The 24,308-nt window shown below is 43.8% G+C and overlaps 1 protein-coding gene across 1 annotated transcript; it reads left to right on the forward strand.

The window, feature by feature from the left end:
• The first annotated feature begins 1,679 nt into the window (after positions 1–1,679).
• LOC125437574 (solute carrier family 22 member 2-like) lies at positions 1,680–23,437 on the forward strand. Its single transcript, XM_048505278.1, has 11 exons — positions 1,680–2,096; positions 2,453–2,556; positions 4,368–4,522; positions 5,309–5,477; positions 10,039–10,153; positions 11,476–11,582; positions 14,657–14,871; positions 15,717–15,825; positions 19,833–19,945; positions 20,705–20,804; positions 23,317–23,437. Exons 1-11 carry the CDS (start codon positions 1,680–1,682, stop codon positions 23,435–23,437), a joined length of 1,725 nt encoding a protein of 574 aa, XP_048361235.1.
• Positions 23,438–24,308: the final 871 nt, after the last annotated feature.

Consider the following 24,308-nt stretch of genomic DNA (forward strand, 5'->3'; position numbering starts at 1 on the left):
TGCCAGCCTAAACTTTGCTCCAAAGAAAGTCTTTGTCTTCTGCAACATCAGTATTTGGCAGTAAACTACTGTATGAAGAATTGTATTAATCTAGAATGCAACACACCAATAACTCTTAGGAGGGAAATGCCTCGGTTTCCCCACAGCAGCCCCAGCTCCAGCTGCTATCTTGGAATTACCGTATATACTCGAGTATAAGCCGAGGGGGGCTTTTTCAGCATAAAAATGTGCTGAAAAAGTCGGCTTATACTTGAGTATATACGTATATCCACCACACCAATGAATCATTAAGGCCCCTTCCGCATGGGCCAATAAACCCGGGGTTGGGATGGGAAAAAATCATTTGGGGGGGGGACTTTGCACGGATCCCACCCCTAAAGCAAGGCTGCCCCTGGTTAACTCCCCCAAAATGAGTTTTTTGAGAATTGTGCTATCCACTCACGAGCGAACAGCTGGCCAGGAGGTGCTGTAATTGACCACTCTTTCCTTTTTCTTAAACTGCATGGCCATGCAGGGTCACAGGGACGTCTCGTGATGTCAGCATGGCTGTGGGGGTCCATGCCTGCCTGCCCCCATAGCTATGCAGCAGAGGGACGACAACAACCCACATTGTTTCTACAGGCTCTGTTAGCTGCCTGCACAGAGGCATGCAAACGCGAAAATAGAAGAGTGGGTTACTTTATCCTGACTGCAACTTGCTCTGCCTGTGCTGTGTGGAAGAGGCCTAAGACTTGGGTTACCAGTATCCAGGTGGATCCTGGAAATTTTCTGGGATTACAACTGATCTCCAGACAACATAGATAAATTCCTCCTGAGAAAAGGGCTGCTTTGAAAGGTGAACTCTATGGCATTATATCTTGCTGAGGTCCTCCTCTCCCCAAACCTGGCCCATAGCCAGAAGAAAATTATTAGGGCTGGGCATCCATCACTATTGGGAGTATATTGGAGAGGGGGGGCATTCATCACTATTTACAGACCAATTTTTCTTCTGGAGATCTGTGACAGATTTCACACCGTAGTGCTGATTGGAGGGGCATGACAAATGATCGATGGGGCACCGCCCCTTTTGCACCACCTTGGCTATGGGTCTGCCCCAAAGCCTTCCTTTCCAAGACCTCTCCCCAACTCTCCAGTTATTGAAAAGCAGTCTCTAATTAACAAAGGATGCATAGGCAGGGGCGGAGCGAGGGGAAACTGCACCTTGGGCACGTGCGCACCCTGTGCCCCTGCTGCGGCATCACCCACCCCCGCCCTGCCCCGGAACGCTTCTGGAACACCCCCTCCACAGTCCAGCCATGCCTCCGCCACAGCTCCGCCCGGGACATCATGCCCCTCCCCGCCCCAAGCATAGGCCTTTTGCACCCCCCTGTTCTTCTTCCTTGGGCCAGGCTGAACTGCTAGCCCACTTGAGAATGCTATGGATGCTTAACATGCTCAAATCTATTTAACCTATGGGGGCAGGGATGAGAATTCCCACACCTCTGTTTTGTAACTGCATGCATACCTGAAGAGTTACACATGGTTTGTCAATTTACAAAGTGAATTAACATTTTTACTTTGACTTTTGGTCTGATTCCATGCTGTTACTTAAACAACTTAGCTGCCAGTGAAATGCAGAGTGCGGCTATGAAGAGAGCACATGCACTTATGTTTCTTAATGAGTTGCTTCAAAGGCAAGAATGCCAACCTTAGATGACATTCTAGAGCACATTGGGGAGTTTGAGTTATACCAAAAAAGAGCTTTTTTCGTCCTGTGCTTGCTTTCTGCTGCCTTCACACCCATCTATGTAGGTATTGTCTTCCTAGGTTTTATACCGGAGCACCACTGTCAGAGCCCTGGAGTTGCCAAATTAAGTAGCAGATGTGGTTGGAGTCTTGAAGAGGAATGGAATTATACGCTCCCAAAAGGAGAGATCCATGGGGATAGTTTCATGAGTCATTGCCGGAGGTATGATGTGGACTGGAATAAAACTGACCTGCACTGCACAAATCCACTGGATGCATTCACGATTTATGGGAACAAAAGCAATATTCCTCTTACAGCTTGCCAAGATGGCTGGTTTTATGACTTCTCAGGATCATCCATTGTAAGCGAGGTAAGGAACTTGAGGGAAAAATTATCTATGTGTTTGCAGACAATACATCTCCAAACCAAGGAGCCCCATATTCTTCAGAGAAAAAATTAATGCCCATAAAGACCAAATATCAGGGACTGATATGAAAGAAGTTGGAACATGCTTAGAAAGATAGAGAGATCCCCCTGAAAGATTCTGAAAAACTTCACATTTATTAAAATATTGCTTCACATTTATTAAAATCTTGCTCAACCTGAGCAGAAAGAATATGTTGATAGCATCTCCAAGCTAAGGATGAAAACTGTGATTGGGCAAAATAATAGGACAGGGATAAACTTTCATGTATTATTTTCTAACATTGATGTATGTTTCTTTAGTTTAATCTGGTGTGTGAGGATGCCTGGAAGCTGGATCTATTTCAATCATGTGTGAATGTAGGATTTTTCTTTGGCTCCATATGCATTGGATACATGGCAGACAGGTAGGTCAGGCTTTTTATGTCCAAGTGGGGTATTTCTTTCTTTCTTTCTTTCTTTCTTTCTTTCTTTCTTTCTTTCTTTCTTTCTTTCTTTCTTTCTTTCTTTCTTTCTTTCTTTCTTTCTTTCTTTCTTTCTTTCTTTCTTTCTTTCTTTCTTTCTTTCTTTCTTTCATAGGATGAAACTAGATATCCTCCAGGGACTTTTCCCAAAGAAATAAATTTAATGCTGGAAAAAATTGCTTGCAACTGATTTTTGATTAAGACACTATGGAGTGGGTAAAATATTGGCATCGCTTTGCTCTCTAAGAACTGCTTACTTTTCCATCATGTCTGGTTCCTTGAATATTTGTAGACTCCCACTACTAATAGGTGGCCCAATTCAAGGATGTAAGCTGGCAGGTGTAGTGGTTAAAGCAGCAGAGTTCGATTCCTCACTCCTCCACATGAAGTCTGTTGGGTGACCTCAGGCCAGTCACAATTCTCCCAGAACTGTCTCAACCCATACAGAAGCAGGCAATGGCAAACCACCTCCAAATGTCACTTAACCTTGAAAATCCTACAGGATTGCCATAAGTCAGCTGTGACTTGATAACACTTTCCACCATCACAATTCAAGGCTTGTCCATCCATTAAGAGAAAAGATTCGTACAATGTAAGAGATGGAGAATACAGGATTATGTTTTAAGAGTGCCAAAGTGGCCTTAGAGGAGGAGGAGGAGGAGGAGGAGGAGGAGGAGGAGGAGGAGGAGGAGGAGGAGGAGGAGGAGGAGGAGGAGGAGAAGAAGAAGAAGAAGAAGAAGAAGAAGAAGAAGAAGAAGAAGAAGAAGAAGAAGAAGAAGAAGAAGAAGAAGAAGAAGAAGAAGAAGAAGAAGAAGAAGAAGAAGAAGAAGAGTTTGGATTTATATCCCCCCTTTCTCTCCTGCAGGAGACTCAAAGGGGCTTATAAGTCTCCTTGCCCTTCCCCCCTCACAACAAACACTCCTGTGAGGTGGGTGGGGGGCTGGAGAGAGCTCGCAGTAAAGAGCTGTGGGACCCTAGCCCAAGGTCACCCAGCTGGCGTGTGTGGGAGTGCACAGGCTAATCTGAATTCCCCAGATAAGCCTCCACAGCTCAAGCGGCAGAGCGGGGAATCAAACCCGGTTCCTCCAGATTAGATACACGAGCTCTTAACCTCCTACGCCACTGCTGCTCCGTATGCTATACCATAAGGTATACAGTTATTTCTTTTGTTACCTTGTCATCTCTGTAAAATAGGTCTTTCAGGTTTTTTTGAATCCCAGGAAAGTCTGGAAGATCAGTTAATAGATATGCAAGTGAAATTAATGGGATGATGGCTGGGATAAGTGCCAGATTTCCACATTGAAGGCCACAGCTTCAACTCCTGCCATCTCTAGTTGAAAGGATCAGGCAGCAGGTGATATGAGTGGAGTCTGCCTGAGAACCTAAAAAACTACTTTCAGACAAAGCCTATAGTGCTGCTCCTGATAGACCATCTGATTCAGTAAAGCAGTTCAATGTGCTCTAGCATTTCATCTCCCATTCTCTGAAAAATGTCATCCAGCCAAAAAAAAAAGAAAAGAAAAAGGATATACTGTGGCACATAGCTAGCAACATATGGAGTCAAATGATAGCCAAGCCTGCTGCTGGAATTATGATGGAGACCAGCAGACACAGGTTTGTCATCTCAAACAAGCAGGAGGAAGGTAACTAAAATAGTTGGGAAATGTAAATGGGAAAAAGACTCCAAACTTTTTTGGGGGGGTAAGAAAAAATTATGTGTATCGTAATGGCAGGTGCCTTTTTTCTCTCTGCAGATTTGGCCGTAAACGGTGCCTGTTGATTACCATACTTGTCAATTCGGTCTCAGGTGTTCTCATGGCACTTGCACCTAACTACACGTGGATGGTAATCTTCCGGTTGATACAAGGACTGGTCAGCAAAGGGGGCTGGTTAACAGGCTATATTCTGAGTAAGGCTGTTTAAAGTTGTATGATCTTTTAAAGAAATCACTTAGTAGCTTTGATCTGACAACTCTGAGCGTAGGAAATTATGAGATCAGATGGATAATGCAAGGAAAAATAAATGAAACTTCATTCATTCATGCAGACTAAGTACTCTAAGTAACTAGGTTACAATCCTGAGCCTGGGATTTATGCTGTGGCTAGCTGCAGCGCAACTACAGTGCAGCTGGACAACTCTCTAAGGGGAGACTTATGCGGCAGCCGGAGGGAGAATGGGGAGCTTTTATTTATTTTTTATTTGTTTAAACTGCCACCATTAACCACAGTCTATAGCTGCTTCATTCATCACTTTGCATATACTGTATTCCCTTTAATATATTAAAAGTGAAATATGTTCCCCTTACTTTAAGAAGCTCAGAGTACCATAAATGGTAAGTTCTCAGAGGTTTCCCATTTAGGTGTAGGTCAGGCCCAGCATTAATAAGCTTTGAGAGGTAGAAAATATACAAGGCATCTTCAAACTTGTTTCTGAGCTCCAGATGGATCGATTTGAATTCTATGTTTTCAATTGCTTGGGATTGGATCATGAAACAGGACGAAACTGTTGAATTTGAGTGATTTCTTACTAAAGAGATACTCTGCATCACTTTGTAGAAGCATAATTTTGAACGATCAATAGATTTCCATATTGGCAAAAAATCTTACTTGATCTAGCCCCGTATTGTAAGTTCATAGGGGTCATTTGTTTCCTGTTTATTGCATTGTGTTGATGATATTTCTCTGCCTTTCTAAAGTTACAGAATTTGTTGGTTTAAGCTACAGAAGAACGGTTGGCATTGTTTACCAAGTGGCCTTTACAATTGGACTCCTTGTACTTGCTGCTATAGCTTACGCAGTTCCCCACTGGAGATGGCTACAACTTGCAGTGACATTACCAAACTTCCTTTTCTTGCTCTATTACTGGTAAACCAGATATCTCTTACATCCCTCAAATTAGTATTGGTATGAGAAAGTTTATACAAATCTATAACTGCAACCAGAAATTGAACATCATATTTTTTTTGCCAGAAAGGTCATACTCCCACGGCATTGAACTTTGATCCATATGTCATATATCCTAAACCTGAACTCATAGGGATATAATAGCATGTGCGTAGCTGCAATGGGGACATCTGGAGCAGCTTGTCATGGGTGCCGCCATTGCAGTCTCGTGGGGAGGCAGGAGCATGTCGGGAGCAGGGCAGGGAGGGGAGGGGAGGGCGCACGCAGGCAGTTCATGCCCCAGGCACCGTTCCCCCCTCCCTTCATCGCTGTATAATAGTGTGTTTTAAATATGTAAAATGGCCGTTAGATGATGTATAATTTGAGCCTGGACAATAGGAATGTGCACAGAAATATTCAAGGCATGTTTTCAGGATCATTGCACAACTGGGCAGTTGTTTAACTCTCAGTTGAAGCTCCTCGCCCTTCTTAAATCTGGATGAAATGTTCAGGTCTTCCATCATTCACCCAAAGGAGTCTTCCTTCCAAACTGTACAGAGAAAGAAGAAAGTGGTGAACTTGTTACAGAGGAATATTTTACAGTCCAAGTCAGAGTACGCATCAAACAGGGATGGTGCTGCTTCCATGCCGTCTCCAAAGAGGTTTCAGGTGACACGGGAAGTCCAAGAAACAAAGCACACACACATACACCCCTGGTTGCCTGGAAAAATCCCATTGCACAAAAGGACTTATGCCACACTTTTCAGTGGCATAAGTCTATGACTGGGGAGAGGGGTGTTGCTGGGCTGAAACCCTGGTGGAAGCCAGCTAAAGTTGGCTCCACCCCTAGGAATGATCCCAGTCTGCCCCCTACTGTATCGGCATGCTCTCCTATGCCTGCACAACTTTGGAGTAAAAGGCTTTTTCCAGGGCTTGGTGTTGTGGAGCTGTGTGATTTATTGTATAAGAGGAAGAGGCAAAAAAGACCTTTAGCTGAAAAGCAAGGCAGGCTGTGCCCTCTGGCTGTTGTGCTCCCCTCTGAAGGGGCGAATCAGCTCTTTCTACCTTACAGAGAATCTAAGGAGGAGCTTTTGCCTCTTTTCTGAGAGGCTCCAGGCTTTTCTGTAGATTGGATATCTCTTGATTGTTACAGTCCTCACTCTGCCGCCAGTGTATGTGGGGAGAGGTCTGTGTATAGAAATTTCAGTCAGGGGTGACACTATGGCCAACAAGCCTGTCAGGCATGTATTTCCCAATCCACTCTGTTCCCTTGTTTCCTATTCCTGGCCTATCACTGTCCCAGGAAAACAAAACTTAAAAGGTACCACTGGGAAAGGAGAAGATAAAGTGGAATTTGGCCACAGATTTTATAGTTCACCAGAAGAAGGGTCAAACCTGGCCTAGTCAGTGCAAGTCCAAAAGTCAGAGGAAATTTCTTCAAGATTAGCTTGTCCTTCCAAAGATAACAAACAGGGAATGCTCAGCTCATTCTTTGGTTAGTCATTATCTGAATGCAAACGTCTATTTAACAACATTAGTCTCCAAAATGTCATTTTACTTTGCAAAGGAAGGCAAACAGAACAGGTCAGATATGGGCAGCACAATCCTGAGGGCTGCATCTGTCACAGTGGGCAGCTGCCGACACACCTGTGATGGCACTAGTCGACTCTCTAATGGGTTCCAGCAGAGGCTGGGAGACAATCAAAAGATTGAGAAGCAGGGCTGCATGGGCCACCACCACACCAGTGCCCTGAGAAACTCTGTTGTTGCAACCTAAATAGGATATGAATTGCTGCAGAAAGGCTGTGATGGACAGAATCAACTGCACACGGGTAGGACTAGGGACCAGACCCTTCGCATGTCACAGCTGAAGGACATGGAGGGGAGGGCTATAGACTGATAGGCCATGTCTGCACCATACCTACTCACCCCATGACAAACAGCAATAGGACCTGAGGAGGCCACTTGCTCTGGGGACCAAGCAATACCAGAGGGAACCAGAGGATGTCAGTCCTAACCACCACAACTCATCACAAAGAGGGTCAGCATGAGAAGATGGTCCACAACATTAGCAGTGAATGTCAGGGCAAAGAGGCTTGGAGGGAAGCAGAGGGCAGTGGCTGAATTGTTGAGTCTGGTTGTACTAGGTGGCCCCATGACTGTAGCCTACTGATAACCACCTCACTTTTCTGGTCCCTTGCTCCACACCCTGGACACTGAGGACAATCACCCCATTACTGAACTCCATCTCTTCTGGACTTGGCACAATGAAATGGTCGGGGGGGGGGGGTGACTGGCCACCAGGATCTCAGTAGCCCATGCCTCTAAGGTGGACAGGATGCTTTCTATGGCACTGACTCTCTCTTCTCCTGGGCCTGCATCTGATTTTGGATGCCTGGTATACCTGTTAGTATCTCCATATGGCAGCTTAGAGCTTGACCCAAGCCTGGCTAAGGCCAGGCTCAGATGGAGCATGGGGGTTGTTGGCTCTAGCTTTATCCTGTTGGCTCTGCCCCCCCTCCATCTGATTGCCCACCAGGTGCACCCTAGACCCATCAGCCAGCAAAGTTGTGGGAGTGGGAGTGGCCAAGGACCTGTGTGTGATGTCAGCTCCCAAGGTGCTACTGGACTCCTGCTATGTTGGGCAGCTAAACAATACAGATGTATATAGGCACCTGGGAAACTAACTGCAGACAACCCAGCATGAGCATCCCTGGCTCATAGCCCTCACTCTGGGACCTGTGAAGGGGCAGCCCTAAAGAGAGGTCACAGATGTGGAGAGGGGGAGTGGGACAGTGAGCTGAGTGAAGCTAGTATCTCCTCATGAACAAACCAACAGGGAGAAAGTTATGGAACAACAGAATCTTTACTGAACTGCAATTTCATGGAGGGGTCTCATAAATCAAGTTGCCCATGGGGAGGCCATGAAGAGAAAGGCTGAGCCATCCCTGGTGCAGCTTTCTTCTGAGTGAGGTGACCATCCAGGATAGAAGCTATCCAAGGCAGGACACGTCAGGAGGTTGACTGGAAGGACACAATGAGTGGGGGAGGGGGAAAACTGTTATGGTCTTGTGTTCTAGCCTGTTGAAATAGCCTTTGCACAAAAATCAAAATAGAGATATGCACAGTGATGGCAAACAGCAGAGACTCTGTCCTGGGCACAGCCATGTCTGTGGTGTCCTAGCAGGGTCTGCAGTTCCAGTCCCATGAGGGAATTCACCTGGAGCCCTTCCTGAAGCAGTTGCAAGTGCCATCCAAACTATACTTACCCATCCTGATTACTCCATTGCTGCACTTCCACCTGCAGCTGCTGCACAGGGCCCTGATCTTGTAAGCAAATATGTTCCAGGGCTGTTCAGCAAACTAACCTACCAAGATAAAAGTGGTACAGCTGCCAGATACCACAAATCACCACAGATCCCAATCTGCCACTGGTGGGGAATCCTGGCAAAGGAATGAGTTCACAGCCTAGTGCAAGACTGAAGGCATCCCCCCAGAATTTCTCCCAGTAAGCTTTCCTGAGATCTTTCCCCAATGCATGATGGGGTCCTTGACATTGGGAGGTAGTGACTATGGCCACCCCTGCATGAAGGCAATGCTGGGCTTGCTTGTGGGAGTCTGCATTGCCAGGGTAGCACCCAGCCTGATGTGAGGGGAACTGGGAAGCAAGTCTGGATGCCTGGCTCTTGCTCACCTGTCAGTGTGCAGTTGCTCCTTTGGGTTAAGCCTCTAAAGGAGAAGATACCTGTTAGGGTTCTGCAGTGAGACATGTTAGTCACAAAGCATGGACTTTGCTCTCCCTCATGAGGGTTTGTACTCAGTGCTTGTTCAGCAGGGATAAGTGGTCTCATTGTGCTTTGTCTACCGCTAGAGTGCCCTGCTGGTCTCTCTAACTTCACATAGCAGGTAGATTAAGACGGAGTCCTGTGCTGAGCACTCTACCTAATGAGTTATGGGACATCCTGGCCGGGATTTTTGTAGGGCGGGGGGGGGGAGCAATTGGGTGCTCAGGAGAGGGTTTGGCCACCACAGGGGAAAGGGGTAATTAGTTGTGCCTGTAGTTAGCATGAACAGGACCATGCTGGGGGGAGGGGGGTAATGTGGAGATTTATGTTTTTGGGTCACATGGGTGCCTATGGGCTATTCTGTGCTTTTTGCTGGAGCAACTTTTTGTTGCTGATAGGAGGCATTCCCAGACTGAAGTGGCTTAGGGAGGGAACTAACTCCTGCTACCAATTTCCATATTGGTACAAGGGCCTATGCCACCAGCCCAGAGATGGGCAGCTGCCACAGGTCTGTGACAGTGGCCAGGGGAAGCACTGGGACTCTGCGCTGGTATAACTCCTGGTGGGGCATCTCCGAGGTATCCCAGTATAACGACTAGTTGGCTCCCTGGGCACTGTCAGCCCCCCACCCCTGATTAATGCTGTGTTGTGAGTGTGGGGATATAGATGCTTAAATGAAATATCTCTTTTTGTGACACTTAAGTTGTCACTTGAAAGTGCCATGTTTTCTAATGATGCCCAATTTCTTGATTTTTCAGGTGTCTTCCAGAGTCCCCAAGATGGTTGATAGCCCAGAAGGAAAGTGACAAAGCTCTGAAAATAATTAAGCGTATTGCCAATGGAAACAAGAAAAAATTGCCTACATCTATGGAGGTAATCGGCTTACAAACTGAGCACTAAGCCACAGTTTGAATATTAGGCTACACATGTAAGGCATCACAACAGACCTCTATGGAACAGGCATGAACATGGATAGTTTGTCATGCTCACACATTCACTCCCTGTTCCTCCTGTGTGCAGCAGAGCACGATTGAAAGGTGCCAGGTTTGGGAAGGCTTCTTTCCATCATATTTTTTCTTAGAAACAGAGATTCTAAATTGTGATACAGAATCTCCATTTTGTGTAGTGGAAACAAACTCCAATTTGACTGGGCATCTAACATGACAAATTGGAGTTTGATTCAAGAGTTCCCAAGCTTTTAGTTGTGCTCTGGACATAAAAGGGAAAAGTGGGAATGAGAATGAAAATATGACAGACAACCCCCATTTGCATCCATCACAAATAAAATGAAGTTTGATATGACAACTAAATATTGTCTCAGTCAGACTGATTTAGCAAGCAGAGCAGCACAACAGGAAGTCTTCAAATCACTTCATGTAAGAGTAATTGTCCTTTCAGCTCAGAGAAACATGCTGTACTTTAAGATGTTTGCAGGACCAGTGAAATGCTTTAAAAGCATAATCAGTCCAGATCTGAGCCAAGCACATCAAAGTTGTTTCTGGATTTTCTCAGTATGCCAGAATGCAAATGCCTGCCTATCTCTCATTTTGGTACTGTTGAATCTTTTTACCATAATTATACTGGAATCCAGGAGCAAATCAATTTCTTGTTAAGCAACTAGTTAGAAACATGTTGCCTGGTGCCTTTAAAAAAGTACTGCATAAAGTAAAAGGGCTAAAGATACTTGGAAGAGGTATAGGGTATTGCACATGTGTGCACACAAAGTATGCAAAATCCCTGAGTCATTAAAGGTAAAGGTAATGTCAACATTTTAGAAAGTCAACATGGTATAGTGGTTAAGAGCAATGGATTCCAATGTGGAGAACTGGATTCAATTCCCCACTCCTCCACATGAAGCCTGCTGGGTGATCTTGGGCCAGTCATAGTTCTCTCAGAACTCTCTCAGCCCATGGGGAGGCAGGCAAATGGAAAACCACCTCCAATCATCTCTTGCCTTGAAAATTCTACAGAGTTGTTATGTCAGCTGTGACTAAACAGCATATGCACGCACACAATTGCAATATCAACCCTTGCTAGTAGTTTTTTTTAATTTTCCATGTAGCTTTTGAAAAAGTTACTATATGAATTTTTTATAAGGTTTTATGGGAATGCCTGATACCATGACTCAAAAATCTCTCCAATTCCCACCCTCCTACATGTACACATGATACTGAACCTTACTTTGTTTATCCTAGAATCTTCAGTCTGATCAAGAAGTTAGTGAAAAACTAGGTCCTTCATTTCTAGATCTGGTGAGGACACCACAGATAAGGAAACATACATTCATTTTAATGTACACTTGGTAAGAGACATTCATAGAAAACTTTAAAATAAATCATTATCCTCCATGAGCATGATTCATCTCATGGAACAAGTCTCTCTCTGGGTCTCAGTGGAGCTCTTCTGTTCTCTCCCCATTTCTTCAGTAGAATGTGTTCAAGTATTGCCATAAATACCATAAAGTATCTGATGATTCAGAGAAGCACCCTAAATCTAGGTTTGCCAGCCTCCAGGTGGAAGCTGGAGATTTCTAGCTATTATAACAAATTGACCGATTCCCCTTGATCAATTAATCGCATGATACTCACGCGAAATATCAAGGATTCAGGAAGAACTCCCACTGCCTGATCGACAAACAAGGATTCATCCTGGTTCTGGTGCTCATTCTCCCCCTTATCCCGCGGCTTTGCAGAACGTGCTTGAAAGTACTACTTTAAAAAAAATACATCTTCAATCCAGTTTGGAGGGGAGGATTGGGGGTCTAATCTTGGTTCAAATTTCCCGCTGTGGAGTGTGATGCAAATGCCTTACAACCAATCAGTGCATGCGGTGCTGTTCTCGCGAGATCACAAGAGAACAAGAACCAACCAGAAACTTGGGTGGGGGAGACGTGATGACATGCTGACGTTCTGATGTCATAATGTCAGCACATTTTTGCGGGAGAACAAAAAAAGGTCCCTCCCCAACACAGCACAACAGCCAATCAGAAGAGACACGTCAAGCCGATCACGTGGTAGTGGGGATTGTTACATTTCTTGAATCTGAGATAGGCCCAGATGTCTTCACTGGAAACATGCTGCGATGGGGAGGTTCAAACCTCGATGAAAAGGTGCAATTTATTTTCAAACTTGGTTTGATCTAGATTGAATTTCCCGGCAACAGAAAAAATGACCACTTCGGATGGTGGACTCTATGGCATAATGTTCCATTAAATTCCTCCCTTAATTTTGCCCTCCTCAGGATCCACCCCACAAATCTCCAGGTATTTCTGACCCCACAGCTGGCAACCCAACTTGTATCAGTTGTGCTCTCTGAAATGGTCTAAAAAGAGGCAAAGCTTCCAGTCCAGATGCTATAATACCTGAAATTTTAAAATCCTCTCCAGAATGGTGGGCTACTCTCTTGGCCTCCCTATTTACCTACGTTAACAACACAGGCCTCATTCCAAGGGAGTGGCTAACAGCTATAATTGTTCCTATATATTAAAAGGTAGACATTACTAAACCTTCGAACTATCGTCCTATCAGTCTCCTCTCAGTTACAGGTAAATTATATGCCACATTACTTTATTTGAAACTTGAGGATTGGATTAGACAAACAAAAGCAATTGGTCTGGAGCAAATTGGTTTCACCAAAAAATAAATCAACACTTGATCATGCATCTGTTCTATCACACTTAGCCAATAAATATATAACTCATGTTAACCACAAACTTTTTGTTGCCTTTCTAGATCTAAAAGGGGCATTTGACTCAGTCTTAAGAGAACTACTTTGGAGTAATTTTTCTGCCCTGAACATTGACCCTAGATTATTCTTTTTAATAAAACAACTGTAAACTGGCACTAACTGTAAAATTAGAGGTGCCACAAATGGGCCCCTTACACCCAACATCCTTACTACTAGGGGAGTCAAACAAGGCTGTACACTGGCCCCTATTTTGTTCAACATCTTCCTCAGCAACCTAGTGCCAGCCCTTCTAAAGGTCAATGGGCATGCACCTAAATTGACCTCTAAACATGTGCCTGCTCTACTTTATGCAGATGACACCATTCTCCTTTCATGCACTAAAGTTGGCCTTACTCGTCTCCTAGATCACTGTGCTGAATATTGTAAGACAAATGAACTTGAAATCAATTATGAGAAATCCAAAATACTGGTGTTCTCCAGACGATTCACTAGACATATGTGGACTATTAACAATAAATCTATAGAGCAAGTTAAACAGTTTCAATATCTGGGCATTATTTTTACTAGCAATCTTAGCTGGGCAGTACACAGACAACTGGCACTTGCTGCAGCCAATAATAGTGCTTCAGCAATTCTGTGCTTCACAAATCAGGTCATCCATATGTTCTGGCAGCATTGAAAGTATTTAATGCCAAGTGTGGGCCTCAGAAGTTGTGCTCTCTCTCAGCATAACCTACCTCACAGTGTCAGGAAGGATTAGCCATTGTTGGCCCTTCTAGTCAAAAAAATCAGATCAGCAGAGCATACAGTCTTCGGAATTAATGAGCTTAAAGAGTTAAAGAAATGTAAAGCAGGGTATAGCATTTTGTAAAGAGTCAGATTAGGGTTGTAATTTACCCATTATTGGTGGGCAATGCCCACAGTTGCTCCTTATCCCTTTTCCTTACTCAATGGAGCAGCAGGGGTGAGGGGGGTGAGGGGGGGAGCAACTTCAAATGATATGCTGACTTAATTCCCAGATGAAGACCCATTAGTATCATTGGTGTGTTGAGAAGCCTCTAGGAATTTCCCTAGGTTTTTTTTACCATAGAGATAATGAAAATTCTTAGATCGTTGTTTGAAATGGTGATATCACTTCCAGATCTTTACCCAAACGTATGTTGATACATCTCGTGACATCGCTTTCCCCATGTCCTGCGCCCCAAAATTCCTGATATTGCCAGGTATAGTCCTGCTGTTCCTAAGCCATATTCATGAGAAAGAAGTAAGCGTGTTGAACGGAGAACTAGAAAATCCAGGATCAAATCTCTACTTGGACACGAAGTTTGCTGGAAGACCTTGGTCCCTCTCGGCTAACTTACCTCATATGAGTGGTGTGAAATTAAAATGATAAAAGAGCAGAGAATGATATATGCTCCCTTGAGTTCCTGGGGGAAAGGATGGGACAACATTGTACTAAATAACTAATAACTGGGAGACCCATGTGTACTTGCAGTGTATGTGTATTCACCCAGTAGAGATCCTTCTTCTCAGGGTTGTACGTGCTCCTCTTTTTCAGATCTTGCCTCATTGTTTTTAAACTGTCCCCTACTTTGGGAACCTGGTTAGCAGTAAGACTTGCTGAGGGTTCTGAATGAATTACTGCTTGGCTGAAAAGCTTTCTTTCTTTGCCCTTTGTTCTTTGTATAGGTTTACAAGCTCTGTGCTATACCAGGGCCTCATCATGCACATGGGAATTGCTGGTGGCAACATTTATTTGGACTTTTTCTACTCAGCTCTTGTTGAATTTCCATCTGCCCTCATACTGATACTCACAATTGATCGCATAGGTCGTCGCTATCCCTGGGCTGTAGCAAATCTGACAGCAGGAACTGCTTGCCTTATTACAGCCCTGGTCCCTGAGGGTGAGTTTTTCGCAGCACTTTCTTCACTTACCCATCCTCTACATTTAAAAGCTACACAGTTGTCTTTCTGATCATACTTGTCTTTTTCTGGCATGTACCACTCGTGCACATAGAATTGGAGCTAATATCTTGGATCCAAAGATCACTGTCTTGGATCCAAAGATCACTGTTAATACAAGCCACCAACTTTCCCCTCAAATCCAGAGAGACAGGGGAGTCTTTACAGCAGTGTTTAGAGTGCAGTATCAATTATAAAGGACACATGTATGATTTCCCCACTTTGTCAATAGAAGTGGCATTAGGGGGGAAAGGTTTTTGCTTGTATATATTGCAGAAACTCATCCACTTAAATGCAAATGTCATTCAAAGCTGGTACATTGTGTATTAATATAGACTGAATATTCTGCACTCGTCTACAATCTATAGAAAAGGCTAATTGTGACTGGAGCCAGAGCCATGAGATTTGGGGCATGTTCTCTTTAATCCTGTACATGCTACATTAGCATAAGAAATCCTTAGAGGATTTTAGTCAACTGGATCACACAATCTTCTTGAAATATAGTACAAATTGGGCTATTACAATTTTATAGTACAAATTGGGCTGCAACAACTTTTATCTGGCAAACATATGGTCGTAGCACGTGTGTTTCTGTGAATTTTTCAATTCCTTTTTTTAAACCTCTTGACAAATATCCCATGCCATATCAGCAAAAAATCTGCATGGAGAGCAAAATTGCACTGTAAACTAAAATTCCTAACAAGACATAAATGATACTATCAGTTTTACACAGAAAATGTTAGGACACCATGCAAGCCTTCACCAACTTAACGTCGTGTCTTTTCAGATCTCCATTGGCTTAAAATTACTGCAGCTTGCTTAGGCAGGATGGGCATAACAATGTGCTACGAAATGGTTTGCTTAGTCAATGCAGAACTATACCCAACATTCCTCAGGTGAGTGAACCATCTTCAAATATTCTTGAATGGAATAGTGCTCTTTGTCAAAGTGCAAGTTGCTACTCAAGCAGAGTTCTAGTCTGATATCATACATTCTTTATTATGAGCTGTTGTTCACCGTGTATTTGTTAAAGGACAGTTATACAATTGGTCGGACATTTCCAATGGTAGTATGATCAGTGGGACAATAGGACTCACATAAGGTAATGATGCATCAAGGGAATGTACGTGTTCTTTTCAATATGAAATAAGTTTAAAACTAACTGTTTTATAGAAGGCAATTCAAAAGCTATAAGTTTGCTTAGGGGCTCTTGGGAGAGCCCTGATAATGGGGCTTTTAAAAAGAGAAACAGCTTTGAGGAAGACACACCATTTTTTACTACAAAGATGGCTCCAAAGCAACTTACAAAAGCCATAAACCAGCAAAACGTAGGAATGATTCCCTGCGATCTAAAAACAGCAGCAATTAATATAAATACACAATTGACCAGCAACAGAGTAAACAGAGAAGCCCATTAAAATATCACCCGACAGAATAATGAATCAACTTAATCCAAATGCTTTCTGTTCCTGATTCTCTTACAACTTAGGGGGAAAGGGAGCTAGGCTACAGCTGAATAATATCCGGAGCTATACTCTGTCTCAGAAAAAGATGTTAGTACTGTCAGTTGAGGTGCAGCTGCCATGAAAATTGTATGCTTCCACATTAGAATATAGTCCCAAATAAATACGAGAATTATCATTCGTTTTTATGCACTGCCTTTATCAAAACCATTCTTTTGTGCTTTATTGAACATAGTACTTTGATATAAGAGCATTTATAGTTCATCAAACTACTATCAAATGGATATCGAGGAGGAATCAGGACTAGGTAGGCACTAGGACCCAGATGGAGCATTCTACAACAAAGAAGGTCCAGCATGTTGAGTTCTGTGGTGGAGGAATATACAACTCTACTAATATCTTTTTGTGAGACAGACTATAGTAAAACACACACCTGGTTACTAGTGCCAACCCTATTCAGAAGCAAGTCCTGGTCAGAGAGTATACCCAGACTGCAAACCAAAGTCTTCAGGGGAGCATAGCCTTCCAGAAAAACAGATGGAACGACACAACAGCTGAACCCACCAACCACTAGCACCTCTTTATTGAAACGATCCTTACCTTCATCTATCTTAACTGCCTTTATTCATTTCCAGAATTTATACCCCACCTTTCTGCCTTCATCAGAGTTACCAGTGCAGCTAACAAATGAAAAACATACATAATAAAATCATATCTTTAAAGCCATTGAAATGCATTATTAAAACTATTGACACCTAAGTTAAAATACACATACTAAAACATTTTTAAAAAAACAATTGAACCATAGGGTATGTATGTTTGTCACAATCCAAATAGGGCTTTAGACACTGATTGTGCCAATCCCATGACTTCTTCATATCCAGTGAAAACCAGGTGTAGAGCTACAGCATCTGCATACTGATGATATCCTGAACCCTCTAATAATCCTCAGTCATATGATGTAGACGTTAAAGGAGAACCAGGAAAGAGAGGGAACTTAGAATTCGGAGTCTGCCTCAGCATAGAAATAACTTGTTATGGTACTGACTGGGAACACTCAAGCCCTTTTCCTTCCTATTACCTTCCTTCTTATTCAAACCCCTCCTTTACTTGTCCCTTCTACTGCCCACTTCTATCCTCTTTCCTCATAATACAGTCATCCCATCCTCCATTAGCTCTGTCTACTCTTCATGTCTCTCACTCAAAGGACCCATAGCCTATCCCTTTGCTATGTCCCATCTCTCCCCTCAATATCTTTTCCCTGTCCCCATCTGACTCCTTCCTCAGCTCACCATCTGGAAGTGGCTTTCTGGCAGGGGTGTAACGAGGCAGCCCTGGGCAAACTGGTAGCCCTGGGCAAAACCTGAGTTGGATGCCCCCCTCCCCATGGGCGGCCACTCCACCACGACCAATTTTTTTGCACCAGGGCATTGGTGCCTGCAGGGGGTGCACTTTTAGACATATCAGCACCAAAATCTCAGCATATCATCAGGAGACTGTCCTTATGCTACTCCCCATGTTTGGTGAGGTTTGGTTCAGGGGGTCCAAAGATATGGACTCCCAAAGGGGGTGCCCCTATCCCCCATTGTTTTCAATGGGAGCTAATAGATGGGGGCTACAGTTTTGAGGGTCCATAACTTTGGCCTCCCTGAACCAAACTGCACCAAACTTGGGGGGTATCATTAGGGCAGTCTCCAGATGATTCCCTGAAAGTTTTGAGACTGATACATCAAAAATAGATCACCCCTGTACCCCCCCATCCTAGAAATTTGCCCAAGAATCCTTGTTCTGCAATCCCTGAAAATTGCTGCCCAAGAATCCTTGGGCAAGTTTCTAGCATGTTCGGGGGGGCATTTTTGCCACGAAGAACAGGCAACAGTCTCAAATTTCAGGGCACGCCCTAAATCATTTAGAGGAGACTGCCTAGTCGAAATGATACCCCCCCAAGTTTGCGTTGCAGTTGGTAGTTCCATTTGCAGGTTTCAAAGCATTCAGACCCTCATTGAAACTGTAGTTCCGGCCCCATCTGGGCCTTCCATTAGTGCTAATGGGAGATAGAGGAACCCCTCTTTGGGATCCTATATCTTTCAGACCCCCTGAAACTCAAACCTCACCAAACATGGGGAGTGCCGCTGGAGGACAGTCTCTGATGCATTTATGGCGCTTCAGATTTTAAGTGCTGATTATATCTAAAAGGAATGCACTTCCTGCAGGCACCAATGCCCTGGTGCAAAAAATTGGTCGTGGTGGAGTGGCCGCCCATGGGGAGGGGGGCATCCAACTCTGTAGGATTTCCGGGTCTAGGGCTACAGCTTGCCAACAGAGACCGCCTCGACACCCCTGCCAGAAAGCCACTTCCAGATGGTGAGCTGAGGAAGGAGTCAGATGGGGACAGGGAAAAGATATTTGGGTGTTGAAGCAAAGCTGCAGAGAAAAGGATGTTGAGGGGAGAGATGGGACATAGCAAAGGGATAGGCTATGGGTCCTTTGAGTGAGAGACATGAAGAGTAGACAGAGCTAATGGAGGATGGGATGACTGTATTATGAGGAAAGAGGATAGAAGTGGGCAGTATGGGACTGGCAAGTAAAGGGAGGGGGGCTTCTGAACGCGAAGGAAGGTAATAGGAAGGAAAAGGGCTTGAGTGTTCCCAGTCAGTACCATAACAAGTTATTTCTATGCTGAGGCAGACTCCGAATTCTAAGTTCCCTCTCTTTCCTGATTCTCCTTTAACGTCTACATCATATGGGCGATCTTGAGGATTATCGTCGAGGAGTTCAGGATATCATCAGTAATAAGATGCTGTAGCTCTAAGAATCTTCGGTTTTCACCGGATATGAAAAGAAGCCGCGGGACGGTACAATCAGTGTCTAAAGCCCTATTTGACGTAATGCTCGATACATACATTCCGTCTGTGTTCAAATTGTTTTTTTAAAAATGTTTTAGTATGTGTATTTTAACTTAGGTGTCAATAGTTTTAATAATGCATTTCAATGGCTTTAAAGATATGATTTTATTATGTATGTTTTTCATTTGTTAGCTGCACTGGTAACTCTGATGATACGCTGAAATTTTGGTGCCGCTAGCCTAAAAACTGCGCCCCCTGCAGGCCAAAGATGGAAAACCACTAAAATACCCAAAAACGAACCCAGCAGTTTGATGCCCCCCACAAGGTGATGCCCTGGGCAGCTGCCCACCTTGCCCAATGGGCATTACGCCAGTGCTTTCTGGGGAATTTCTTGAGCAGCTTCTATAGACCAGAGAGGGGCAGGTTGGTTGAAAGATGGGTTATAATGTAACAGGAGGACTAATAGCGTGATCTATGCAGAATTGCTTCAATTTTTGCCCACTGAAATAAATAGACTGAAGTTATTGCATAGGATTTCACTGTTTATCTCCTTTTGGCACTGAATAGTATATAAATTACACATGAACATTTCAGGAATTTGGGAGTTCTCGTCTGCTCTTCCATGTGTGATTTTGGTGGAATTATAACCCCATTCCTTGTCTATCGACTGGCAGATGTCTGGCATGAGTTGCCACTTGTTGTTTTTGGTAAGAATCTTATATTGTTCTGAAGGTTGACTGAACGTACCAAAAATACATATACAGATAATTTGTTATAGGACACTGTGCTGTAGAAACTGCAGGTATAGGTATACATTGTGGTGAATAGGTTCACACAGGAATTGGCTCCTCCACAGCAGGTGAATATTCAAGCAGACAAGTTGTTGATTTAACAGCAAGTCTACTCCTGTCTTCTTTTACCTCAGAAGTACGTATATTACAGTCCAATAATTTATTTAGATTTCTTCAGTTAAAGTTCCTCCCTAAATCCCATTGTCATAAATTTATATTATTCTATATTGTTAACCCAATTTAATCAATACTTAATATGCAAATGGCGGATCATTTGGAGTGATAGACAAGAATGGACGTTAGAATGTTACTCGCAGAGCAGCAGTGGTGGGTATGGTAGAATTTTATTTTATGCATTTACTTCATTCATACTCAGTTTTTGTTCCCAGCTAAGGTGGCCTAAATCCTCAATTTTTACTCCTCACAATTACCCTTTGAGATGTGTTAGTCTGAGAATGTGTGACTGGCCCAAGGTCGGTCAGCAACTTTCCATGGCAGAATGGGGATTCAAACCACTTAAGCAGAATTACACCTGTCAAAGCTCAGCTTTTTGAAATAATCTGCTAAGGATTGCACTGTAAAAATTAATAAACTGTTGAATTACATTAGTGCCAGCTAGTAGAGTGCACTCTATACAGCATGTCTTCATTTCAACTTTGTGCTTTTTGTTTGAAGCTGTTATTGGCCTAATTGATGGTGGCTTGGTGCTTCTCTTACCTGAAACAAAAGGAAAAAAATTACCAGAAACTATTGAAGATGCTGAAAATATGCACAGGTATGGACTTACAGAACATATCCTAAAGAGAAGTACATTAACAAGGAACAAATGTTCTAAATATCACTGGGCACAACCACATATATGAAGGAGAAACTGTTTTAAAAAGAGAGAGGAAGATAGCGTTGGGAGCACCAGAGAGCCAGTTTAAAGCAAATAAAATGTAATTATTTCCTGTGGAGCTGCACATTTTGTAGATTAATTGATTAAAAACTTTTTTCAGACCAAAAAAGTTGCCCCTGATTAATTGGGCAACTTTAAAAAGAAGAATTCTTTTAAATAGAAAGTAAAACTGTGGATTTTATCTTATATCCCATTTGGTCAGAAACTGTACAGAGTCACAGGTGTTATCTTAGAAGAATATTCCCCTCTTACAGAAATTCAAAAAACGCCCTTTCAAATGCCTGTAGGGTGGATCCTCTTTTTAAAATATAGACTCCTCCTCCAGAACTAATGTTTTATTCATAAGCACATTTATGCAACCTTAAGCAATTGATCAATTAAAACTCAAATGAGTAATAGTTCCAATTTTTGAAAAAATCATGGAACAGCCCTACTTTTCCGCATCACATCACTCTTCTCAACCAAGCACAGTAGCTGATGGCAGCATATGAGTTTAAAAAAGGAACTGGACAAATATTAAGGGGGGGGGAGAGAAAGGGAATGACTATGCATGGACAAGTTTGGGGGAGGATGAGGTCATCTCATTTTAAAGATTTCTTCTTACACCCAAACACTAGACTATCAGAAATTTGTAGGTGAGCTTTTTGAGGGGCAAGAGGATAATTTACTTTAAGTGGTAGTGATCCAAATTGAGTTTTTTTCTCAAGCGCTGCTTTTAAGGAAGGGTACTGAGAGAGACAACTGCTAAGGACAGTTAAAGACGGAGAGAGCTCAGATCCTCAGCAAGGTTTTACCTAGCTGTGTTGGGAAAGTCAAGCAAAAGGTTTGCCTCCAAAATCCCCCCTCCTCAGCATGCAGCACTACCTATTGCTGGAGGACAAGTAGGTGAAGTATAGCATCTTCCTGCTTCTACCTGCCCTCATTTGTAATGCTAGCAGGCTGTGCAAGAAAAATGTTTAACCCTGTGCCTAGGAGACAGCACGTCAGAGGACAGAAAAATTTGAAAAACAGGATCTACCACAGGGGTAGGCAACCTCTCTGGTGCATGTGGCAACAGTGGCTGTTAGCACCCAGGGCCAGAGCTCCATCCAGGCAATCAAAGCACTGGAAGCCCTGGTGGGACTAGTGGTGGGGCAGAAGTCAACAGGTATGGCCTGTGCCAGTCATCTCCAAGACCTTCACAGTCAACAGCTAAGTCTAAGGCAAATTCATGAGAGGCAGGCAGCACTGCTGGAGTGTGGCTTGCTCCAAGTGTGTCTGGCTATGTACAGCCCTTGTTCCCACCCCACCATTCCATTTTGCTTGCTGAGATACCTGAATCTTCACAGATAGATGGTACATTTTTACAGCCCTTGGGCCAAAAAAGCAAAGAGCCCATGAGACTGGTGCAGACACTTTAGAAAGACAGATCTATCAATGCCACCCTTTTTCAGTGGAAAGATCTATGCATTACACCGATGACTAGAAAACTTCCCTGTCAGTTATGCATCAACTGACTCATTCTCTTTCCCTCCCCCTGACTTACATGGACTCTCTATTGGTCAAACAGTCAAGTTGCTGAAAGATCCATGAATGGATTCCAGGCAGAGACGTACCGCCTATGGCGACATGGGGCCACCCATGTTGTTGGGCACACGCCTGTGGGGAGCCCAGCAGGCTCCTGCCCCCCCTCGCTGACACCGCTGCCGCCGCCCACTGGCCAGCCAGCCGTTGTCCCCCTCACTCACTCTTTACTTTCCCTGCAGGCTCTGAGGCTTGGCTTCAGGGAAGCTGCCTCTCGGGCAGCCTGTCTCTATGATTTTCTTAAAAGGGCAATGCTCCAAAGATTGCTTGAGGCTTAGAATTTCTGGCTGCAGAATTTCTGGCTGCAGAATTTCTGATAGCAACAAGGTGTTACATCTAATTAGTGCCCCACCGAAGAAAGTGAATAAGGATACAGCTTCTCATCAACAGGACTGTTTGGGGGATCATGATATCACAACAGGGTCATACATTCATACATAAATATGAGGTTCCTTGACTTTATTGTGGCAATTTGTTTTAAATTGAGCATCAGTGTTAGCTGCCCTTTCCTGGAAAGCCCCAGATTAGCATGATCTCTTCAGATCTCAGAAGCTAAGCAGGGTTGGCCCCGGTTAGTGTTTCGACAGACAACCTCCAAGGAATAACAAGGTTGTGCTGTAGAGGTAGGTAATTGCAAATCACTTCTGAATGTGTCTTGTCTTGAAAACCTCCAGGGTCATTATAAGTCAGCAGTGTCTTGGTAGCGCACCCACACACAAAATCAGTACTGGCTACTTTGAAAGATAAGATAACTGAATATTTAGCTTGATATACTCTGATTATCAGAGATTTGTTTCTTTTTTACTTTTTCATTTTACTTCCACAGGCAAGGAAGGCACAAAGATAAAACCATTCATCTCCAGATTCAAAGATCAGATACAGCGCCTAACTTGGAACAGCTGCTGTCCCCTGAATCTTCTCTTGATGATAAAAGAAGAGGGAAATGAGGAAAGTGTGGATACATGTAGACTGTGATAATCATTTAAATGTTCTGTTCCATTTTGGTGCTGTATTCCCTTTTGGTTCTTTGTTCATTACTGCAGTGATTGTTCAGAAAACGCATAGCTGAATAGAACCAGTAGCATAATGAGTGGGGGTGCAAGGAGGGGGCAGGGCCCCCATTTATGGGCAGGTCACATGGGGGCACATGGTGCCAAGCTGCCCACCAACTAAGCCCCTCCTGAATTCCATGTGGAGTTAGGGAGCAAAGGAACAGTTGAACATTGAGCCAACCAGTGTGGACTTGCTGTGCCTTGAACTCCATGTGGAATTCAGATTAGGGCAGGTCTGGCTTGTTCAATGCTGGGCTCAGCTTGACCAGGTCCAGCTTTAAACTGCAGGCTTGAAGTCGGAGCCTGTCAACCCAACTGCTCAGTTTAATGTTGGACTCAGTGTGGCTTGGGTCGAGCTTTAAACTGCAGGCTTGAAGCTGTAGGGCCAAGCCAAGCCTAGCACCAAACAGGCTCATCCTGCTCTGAATTCCATGTGCAGGGAGAGCCTGCGCTGGCTGGCTCAGCAATCAACTGCACCCCTGATCCCAAACTCCATGTGGAGTTTAAGCAGGGGTGCAATTGCAAGGAATGAGGGGGCAGCTGATAATATGACCCCCATGTGACCTGTCCAAGTGGTGCCCAGAGTGAGGTGACCTGTTGTGTTTTCCCTGGGCACCATTTTAGGCAGTTATGCCCCTGAATAGAATTGTACTGAATACCTCCTGATGTTATCCCAGAGCTTATGACAAGCTTCTAAGTGCTTTGATCAAATACTGCAGTGGTAGTTGAGGGATTAGTTACAATATACAGTTTCCAGGTCAGTTCT

The sequence above is a fragment of the Sphaerodactylus townsendi genome, linkage group LG01 (assembly GCF_021028975.2).
Source record: "Sphaerodactylus townsendi isolate TG3544 linkage group LG01, MPM_Stown_v2.3, whole genome shotgun sequence".
NCBI lineage: Eukaryota > Metazoa > Chordata > Lepidosauria > Squamata > Sphaerodactylidae > Sphaerodactylus > Sphaerodactylus townsendi.

What these genes read in the sequence shown, in the direction of transcription:
- LOC125437574 (XM_048505278.1), top strand. Translation starts at nt 1,680, where the DNA reads ATGCCAACCTTAGATGACATTCTAGAGCACATTGGGGAGTTTGAGTTA. An exon ending in GATCATCCATTGTAAGCGAG is followed by an intron (nt 2,097 to 2,452) that starts GTAAGGAACTTG and finishes ATGTTTCTTTAG; the next exon opens with TTTAATCTGGTGTGTGAGGA. An exon ending in GTTAACAGGCTATATTCTGA is followed by an intron (nt 4,523 to 5,308) that starts GTAAGGCTGTTT and finishes GCCTTTCTAAAG; the next exon opens with TTACAGAATTTGTTGGTTTA.